The sequence below is a fragment of the Lipophrys pholis genome, assembly GCF_963383615.2.
Source record: "Lipophrys pholis genome assembly, chromosome: 6".
Lineage (NCBI taxonomy): Eukaryota > Metazoa > Chordata > Actinopteri > Blenniiformes > Blenniidae > Lipophrys > Lipophrys pholis.
The window spans coordinates 8,248,238-8,256,998 of record NC_137629.1 but is presented as its reverse complement, the minus strand read 5'-3'; the positions used below and the strand labels follow the sequence as shown (position 1 = coordinate 8,256,998).

At 38.4% G+C, this 8,761-nt stretch overlaps 1 protein-coding gene across 2 annotated transcripts; it reads left to right on the top strand.

The window, feature by feature from the left end:
• Positions 1-1,797: 1,797 nt before the first annotated feature.
• Positions 1,798-4,251, top strand: LOC308110657 (uncharacterized protein). 2 transcript variants are annotated; one of them, XR_013935403.1, is made up of 6 exons: positions 1,798-1,866; positions 1,958-2,230; positions 2,691-2,714; positions 2,796-2,921; positions 3,001-3,053; positions 3,153-4,251. XR_013935403.1 is itself a non-coding variant. In XM_080465087.1 (6 exons), the coding sequence occupies exons 1-6, from the start codon at positions 1,824-1,826 to the stop codon at positions 3,273-3,275; spliced, it is 558 nt and encodes a 185-aa protein (XP_080321213.1). In that variant the 5' UTR covers positions 1,803-1,823; the 3' UTR covers positions 3,276-4,251. The 2 variants fall into 2 exon arrangements, 1 of the variants encoding a protein (XP_080321213.1); XM_080465087.1 differs by having other exon boundaries at positions 1,803-1,866; positions 2,880-2,921.
• The last annotated feature ends 4,510 nt before the right edge of the window (positions 4,252-8,761 follow it).

Genomic DNA, 8,761 nt, shown 5'->3' with positions numbered 1-8,761 from the left:
GTCGGGGTGAATTATCCCAGTGAGAAGTGAGCGAGCTTCGTAGAAAGGAAAACCAGGATTAATCTTTGACGTTTTCTTGATAAGAAAGAAAATTGGATTGGAAAGAATCCAGCGATCCTAGTCCAGACCTCTGCTGAAGAAGCTCCAGCACAGGCTGAACTTACTGAGAAGGTTAAAGCAAGCTCTCCTCCCTCATCCCCTGGCATGTGGCTCTTTGACCCTTCCATAGTGGCACCTTTCAGAAAATTATACCAAAACAAATTTTTGATCTTGTTTTCATTTTATTTACACACACAAAGTCATTTTCAAAAACACATTTAACTCAAAAAAGCCTTTTAAAAAAGACAACAAAAAATACTAAAATGAGGAAAATTTGTTAAAACCACAAGAAATGATGAACAAAACATGAAATGATGAACATTTTTAGAAGAAAAATATCTTAAAAATGAAGAAAGAAAAAAAAGACATACAGTAACTGCTTAAATAAGTGCCAAAATGGTTAAAACAGCTAAAATGTCAAAGTTGTCTAAAAATGCTGAAAAAGAAGGTCGAAACTTTAAAATCAGGTACAGAAACAGCTGAACATGTCATGAAATGTTTCTAAATGTTAATGGAAACTTCATAAATGCAACATAAGACACACAGTTTATGTTTATACATCAAAACTATATAGGTGGCGCTCTCACCTCACAGCGAGAAGGCCCAGGTTGAAATCAAGCAAGGGCCTTTCGATATGGAGTTTGTATGTTCTTCCTGTGTGTGTGTGGGTTTCCTCCACAGTCCCAAAAACTTGTAGTGAACAAGACCCTGTCCCCCCCCAGCTCTCTGTATGGCAGCTACTAATGGGTCATTCGGTCAAAAACTGTTCCAAGGCGATCGATAGTTTTTAAAATGAAATGAAATGAAATTTTTAAAAAAACTTTAAGAGCTATATGAGCTTAAAGGTTAAAAATGTTTGGCGGCTCCACTTAACTTTGATTTGGTGGCAGCAGCAGCATTACTGGCAGTCACTCAAAACACACGAGTCCTGTGGTGGCTGTGTTCTGGTGGAGTTTGGACGGGAGAAGCGGTGGTGCACGGTGGCAATGGAACCTTTTCTTTAGTCTATTTTGTGACTTTGTCTCTGTATCACAGCCGACTTCCTTTTCATGAGCTGCTGCTTCTTTACGTATAATTTCAGTCCAAAAATACCGGTTCATTGGTCTTGCTGTTGTCGGTCTTGATGTCGTCCAATGCAGCACTTCTTTTCCCACCAAGGACTATTTGACCTTTCATAGGTAGAATATCAGTTTTGGTAGAGGTGTGATCAGCATGTGTGGCTGGTGTTCAGAGTTAGTGCTTTCTAATTATAGTGGATGTGCAGCTCTTGTGTCATGTGCAATAAGAAAAGGATGTGTGTCGATGAGTTTGATCAGTACTTCTGTTGTAATTTTTGGTGCAGGGTTTTCTCAGTGAGCTCTACTAAAGGGGCCATATGTGGTAAGTTTATTTGTTTTAAAGATTTTTTATGAATTTAAATAATTCCATTGTTCTGGTCGGTGTTTGCTTTGATCTCTGGGTCATTTAAAAATATATATATTGGCATCTAGACAGTCCTGCCTGTGTTTACTGTGTTTAAATGTCAAACAGACGAACACGCCTGCTGTTGATGTCTTTTCACGTGTCTCCGGTGGTAAGACGGTTACTATTCCACTGTGTGCTTCTCGTCACACTGAAGTCTGAGCCAATCAGATCATTGTAATATCTGATCCTCCCACTTTATGAGATTACAAATGAGGTGGAGATGCTCTCGTTGAAGCACAGTCAGTGGTTGGTGTCAGAAAATGTTCATCTTCTTCTGTTCTGTGTTGATGATCGGAGTCGGATGTAAGTTTTTGTAGAAAATGTCACACATTAAGTTATGACGAATTTGAAAATTTTGTTTTATGTTTAATGGCAGTTTTTTTTCCCCTCACAGATGAGAAAAAGTTTGCTGCAGCTGAACAAGATATTAAGCTTGGGTGTCCTCATCAGAACCACGAGGAAACTTATTGGATCAAAATGATCTTAAGATTTCAGACTGGAATCTTGGAAGGAACAATCAGCTGTAACTCCAGTGAAGTTGATCAGACTCCTTTAACAACCAAACAAGAATGTGGAACTTTAACTCTGCACATTAATCAAACTCAGATCAACGATAACAGACAAACTGGAATGTCCAACACGACAGTTGTATTTCTAAAAGTTGAAGGTAAAGTTGGTTTGCATCCATTAAATTTTACTAAATGTATTTAACAAGATATTAATTTTTGTTTTAAATTTCTATCTACTATTTTACCAACTCATTGTTAAATTACTTATGTTTTCACTTATTCACCGAAATGTTGATTTCATTATGTATGCACTACTTGTCTCATGACGGTCTAATCTCAGCACATGTTCCCTGTTAGTGGGTGAACAATCCAACGTTTGGTGAATTCTGCTTCACAATGAGAGGAAGAGCCGACATCGAAGGATCAAAAAGAAACATTGCTGTTGTACATACTTTACTTATTATTTACTTCATAACTTACAATATTTCCCTCATTACTTCGACAGACATTACTCATTCCTTTACTGAAATATTTATTACACTTATTTAGTCCCCCCTTCCCCCAATATAACTCTATAATTTTTTGTAATTATTATTATTTTGTTATATTATTTCCCAGGACCACAAACTGGCATCACAGAAGGTAAGTGAGGAACATTTCTTCTTGTAAATTGGTTTCTGAACTCAACTAAAGAAATAATACAAGTGAATGTATTTTTTTCAGAGTGTAACAAGGACGATTTGAAGCGTGCCAACACAGTCCTCTTTATTCTCTGTGCTGCTTTGACCGCCACTGTGATTGTTTCAGTTTATCTCATTTGGACCAAGATGAAGAAGGAGTATGACAGTGGTAATACAACATTCATTCCCATCAGAATATCTCACACTGATCGCAGCTTTAAGTGAACTAACATCACATGTTATGTTAGATTTCTCTGCTGCATTTGAAACAGATGCTGAACCGGCCAGCAGTGATCAGCAGGTAAAGTTACAAAAAGAAAAAGATAGAAATACTATCTCTGGGTTTCTTGTGAAAATATAGTTTTGAAATCTCTCCATCTGTTTCCTGACGTTTCTTCAGAGAAACGAAGCTTCACTGATCTATTCTACACCAACATTCAGCAAGACAAAAGTCACTGCAGCAGACGGAGGAAACATCCTGTCGGATCAGAAGGAGACGATCTACAATGACGTTCGTATCTAAATACTGTTCATAACATGTGATCTACTTTCAAAGTTCACAAGCCATTACTGAGTACACCCACAATACGAACTATTGGTCAAACCTTTTGGGTAGACATTTTTTAAGACAGATTTTTTTCTTTTATATTTTCAATCCTTAAATATTTTTGTCAGTTTCATGTACATTATCGTTTATGTGTGTGATGGCCTTTGAACATCTATATCTTATACCAATACATGAATTGAGGGCCTGCTCTTTTCCAATGCATTTAACACCAATTAGAAGAAACTCATTTTTACCAGTACGTTTACCAGTATGTAGTTTGTACTTCATGTCTGAGATGATCATAAAACAATTATATTGACCTTTATTTAAGTGGGTTTAAAGATCATTTAACTATTTTCTGCTGTTTGATCTGATGGTGATTGTTTTTTTTCTTGTTACTTTGGAAAACCTAATCAGAATTTGCTTTTTAACTCTGTTTATTGTGTTTTTTTGTTTATAGTTTGTTGTTTCTTTAAGGTTGTTGATTGTCAATACATATATCTGCTTTTACATTTGAGATTGTTTGAATTTAATATTCGATTTGCTTGTTTTATACTTTAAAATTAACTGATTTGTGCTTTTGTTTTTTTGTTTGTGTTTCTTTTCAATGAACAATACATTTGGGCTCATCTTGTAAAACCAGGTCTTTTGGTAGGTTTAATCACCGTGTGCTAATGATGATCGAGCAGAAGGAAGAAACAAAACATGAGTTATTTGCCTTCTTTATTGGCTCCTGGTTAGTTCCAGCAGCCTACTGGATGGAGGAGTGGTTTCCTCAGGAACACACGGAGCAGGTCGAAGAGAGACAGCAGCTCTACAGCCGTTTCCATCAAACGTAACAAGCAAGAACGTGTACATGCCAACTGAACGATCACGGCCACAGGAGTGATGTACGAATGCTGTGGACCTCAGATACTTTCATTTGAACAACATAAATCGTGTTTTTACAGACACATGTTGTCTGAGTTGTCTGGAACAAACATGCAGGTGCAGGAAACACAGGAAGTATCACACTGCTGCTTCAGTGAATCAATATGGCTGCTTCACGCCGGCTACACAGGAAGTCAACACTCAAACTCACAAATCACCTGAGGCTGTACATAAAATGACCACGAGGGTGAAAACCTTATCTGCCTGACGAGAACAGTACAACAAATTATTCCCAACAGGAGCAATGGCTGGTATTTTATTTTTATTTATTTAATTTATTTTTTATAATATATTTGTTCATTAAGTACTAATGTGAACTGGCTGTTAGTCCATGCTCATTGTTGATCATTGACGCTACAGAAAGGTTATTCATGATTTTGTGGACCTTTGATTATAATGCTGTTTGTAGATATGATCAGGGTAACAAGTGGAAGCATCTCTACTCATTTGCCACCAGATTCTCCAAAAACACGGAAAAAGAAATACAATGAGACTAGAAACACAAAACAACATGGAACCCAGCAAGTTTGACTTCACAGTAGTCTTTCATTTAGACTTACTTCTACCCACTTCTGAAATTAACATTAATCAAAACAGTAGGGCCATTCTGCAAAAACAAGCTTGAAAGAGCAGAAATGAATGAAAAACTTCCTGAAATTTGCACAGAGGGTGAGACAGGAAGACAAGCCTTCTGCACTCATGTCCTTGTCTCAACGCCCAACAACAACAAATGCCAGTTCTGGTGTTCCTGGTGCAAACAATACTGTTAACATAAGTAAAATGTGTGTAGAAATATGAAGTATGAAGTATGAAGAAAAACACTCATGGTCATACAGGGGACTATATAGCATGAAATATCCCATTGGTCCATACTGCACAGGTACATCTCAAAAAATTTTAATATCAGGAAAATGTTAAATATTTTTTGTCACTCATTTCAGAAAGTCAAACCCATATATGATATAGGCTTATGACACAGAGTGAAATATTTCAAGACTTTATTTCTTGAAATGTTGATGATTATGGCTTACAGATAGTGAAAACCCAAAATTCAGTGTAACAGAAAATTTGAATGTTGTGGAAAAGTTCAGTTTGGAAAGTCATGGTGTCACACCCTAATCAGCTAATTAACTCAAAACACCTGCAAAGGTTTCCTGAGCCTTTAAATGTTCTCTCAGTCTGGGTCAGGAGGCTACACGATCATGGGGAAGACTGCTGACTTGACAGATGTCCAGAAGACAGTCATTCAATCAATCTATCAACTTTATTTGTGCAGCACGTTTTTGTACACTTAATGTAAAACAAAGTGCATAACATGATTTAAAAACAGTGCAAAGATGAGTCGGCTGTGTGACGTATTGTTTAAAATCCAAACATTGCAGGAGGTTTAAGAATTCTCTGGACAATGAGTCCGAGCGGCTATCTATGTGTAGATTAAAATCACCAGTGATTAAAATTTGTTCATACTTTGTATGAATAATTGATAAAAATTCTGAAATAAAAATGCTGGAATGATTGGGTGGTCTGCATATAATTAGGGAGTGGATGGGAGGGCTGCAAAGAACAAAAGTGTGGTACGCAAAAGAGGTAAAACTGTTAAAAGCCACTTTAGATGGGCAACACTTGTCGTTAGTGATGGATGCAGTTCCTCCTCCTCTCCTTCCATCCCTGATAGAAAATTAAAAAAATTTAAATTTGGTGGGGAGGCCTCAGTAAGAACAAATGGTGCATCAGTGCCAAGCCATGGCTCAGTAAATAGAAGGCAGTCTAAGTTGTTATCTAAAATCAAGTCATTCGTAATAAAAGTTTTGTTTGAAATAGAGCGCACATTTAACCCTTGTATTATGTTAAGGGTCAATTTGACCCATTTCAGTTTTTGAGTTGACGAAAACATTGGTTCCCTTTTTTTTTTCTTCATGAAATTTTGTGACTTTTCCTCATCTAGGGTCATCAACAGGTGTGTAAAAGTTGGAGTCTTTGACATGTAGTGGAATGTCTGGGCAGAGTTTACATACAAAGATGATGTTGCGGGTCATTTTGACCCGGACACTTTAATGTGGGTAAGTAGCTGTTCACATCCAATATACACCTGTCTCTTTGATGTACTTTGTTTTGACTGCCTCTGAATAGCCATTTAGAGACCAGAGATTCAGGTTTCTGTAGGGGAGGAACTTTCTCTCCCTTCTCCTCGTCACTTTTCTCATGTCATTTCTTTGACGAACACACCAACAATGAGCTCCAGGAGATTTACTGCTGAAGAAGCTTCATCACAGATTTTGAACTGGGATAGTGATGCAGAGGAAGAGATTTCAGAGACAGAGGATCTATCAGAGACTGAGGACAATGTTATTGATGATCCTGATTGTCAATTTTCCTACGATGATGAGGATTCAGAAGATGAGTCTCTCGCCATCTCTCCATCAGATGAAAACCAAGGACTGCAGCGATCCCCATCCACAGAGAGGACATGGGCATCTAAAGACGGTAATATAAACTGGTCAACATCACCACACCAAAGCCGAGGCAGACTGTCTTCGTCGAATATTATCAAAATGACTCCCGGTCCAACAAGATTTGCGATCACACGAGCTGATGATATTCAATCAGCATTTCAGCTCTTCATATCCCCACCAATAGAGAAGATCATACTGGACATGACAAACTTGGAGGGGAGGCGTGTATTTCAAGAGAAATGGAAGCCACGGGATCAGACTGACTTGCATGCTTACATTGGGATTCTGGTATTAGCTGGAGTGTACAGGTCAAAGGGAGAAGCAACTGCAAGTCTATGGAATGAAGAGAGTGGAAGGCCAATCTTTCGAGCAACAATGTCTTTGGAGACATTTCACATGATATCTCGTGTGATCCGATTTGACAACCGAGACACCAGACCTGGTCCACGTAAAAAAGACAAACTCGCTGCAATCAGAGATGTATGGGATAAGTGGGTGGAAATTCTACCTTTGTTGTACAATCCTGGTCCCCATGTGACTGTAGATGAGCGCCTTGTTCCCTTCAGGGGGCGCTGTCCTTTCCGACAGTACATGGCCAACAAGCCTGCCAAGTATGACATCAAGATATGGGCAGCCTGTGACGCAAAATCAAGCTATGCAAGGAATATTGCAGGTGTACCCTGGAAAGTTGCTTGGAGAAGCATCTGAAAAGAATCAAGGGAGGCATGTGGTGCTGGAGATGAGTGAAGGGCTGCAAGGTCATAACATGACATGTGACAAGTTCTTTACATCCTACCGCCTTGGAGATGAACTTCAGAAGAGAAAGCTGACTATGTTGGGAACAATGAGAAGAAATAAGCCAGAACTTCCCAGGTCATCTAACAAACCTGCTGTGGATCCAGTGGATCCAGGTGTAAAGAAACCGAAAAGATGCCAGGTCTGTCCCGCTCGAGAGGACAGCAAAACATGTACCTCCTTTGTGAAATGCAAGAATTACATCTGCAGGAAGCACAGTTACATTCTGTCCATCATGTGGAAAACGTTGGATATGTTGGACAGAAAAAATCTGATCAAGCGGGGCAAGTTAAATAAAAAAAGAGAAATGTGTTTGCGAAAAGAGAAAAACTTTAAATAGTCCCTAAATATAGAGTTGAAATTGAAAATGTATTGTATGTCACTTTTCCAAATGTTTATATAATCTTAAATAAAGTTAGTTTTGGTTGAACCTTGTTTTTTGACTGTTTGAGTGGATTTACACGGTCCGGGTCAAAATGACCCGCAACATAACCAATGTAATTTTTTTTCAACATAATACAAGGGTTAAAACAGCCATTTTGATGTTGGTGCTGGGTGTGTGCTCAGTGTCACGTTTAAAAGGAATATGAGTTTTGTGTTCTGATAAAAGTTCTGGGTTTAAAAGGTCTCCTGGAGGTGACTATCGGAATGGGGTGGATCATGTTGTCCTGAGTTTCTGTGGGGAGGGGGGAGGAGTGGGAGTGGGGGTGGGCGTGGCCTGCAGGGAGTCAGTCACCTGTGGTTGATTGGATGGCGTGGTGGATGTTACCTGATAAAACGGTGTTGCCCACTTTAGTCGGATGGAGTCCATCGTGCTGGTAAAACACCGCACATCTGGGAATAGCTGGACAATAACATCAATGGCCAGCATGTCATGACTCATAATTTTTCTTTTTTACATCCGTCTTCAATACGGCTTTGTCCAACTCTTGGCTAAAGGTTCAGTTATATCAAGACAACATAGAGGGTGGATGTATGGAAGGGTGGAAAATTGTATAACTTACTTCTCATACTTGTTTCTGCTCTTCTTCATAATTAATATTCACCTTTGTTGCACTTGAAGACCAAGAAACCATTAACCCTCTGAGTCTGCTTCTCTCTCTCACTCTTTCTGCTTGATAATGAAGAAGATCTAAAAGATAAAAGAGCTTGTAGCCTGGCAAGTAAACTAGTTTTTAATATTTTTGACAGAATCTGTATGTAAATGTAAAATTTCCTTTTCTTTCCTTCTTTTCTTGAAGCAGAAACATGTTTTGTTTGTATACATTGGACTAATAAATACAA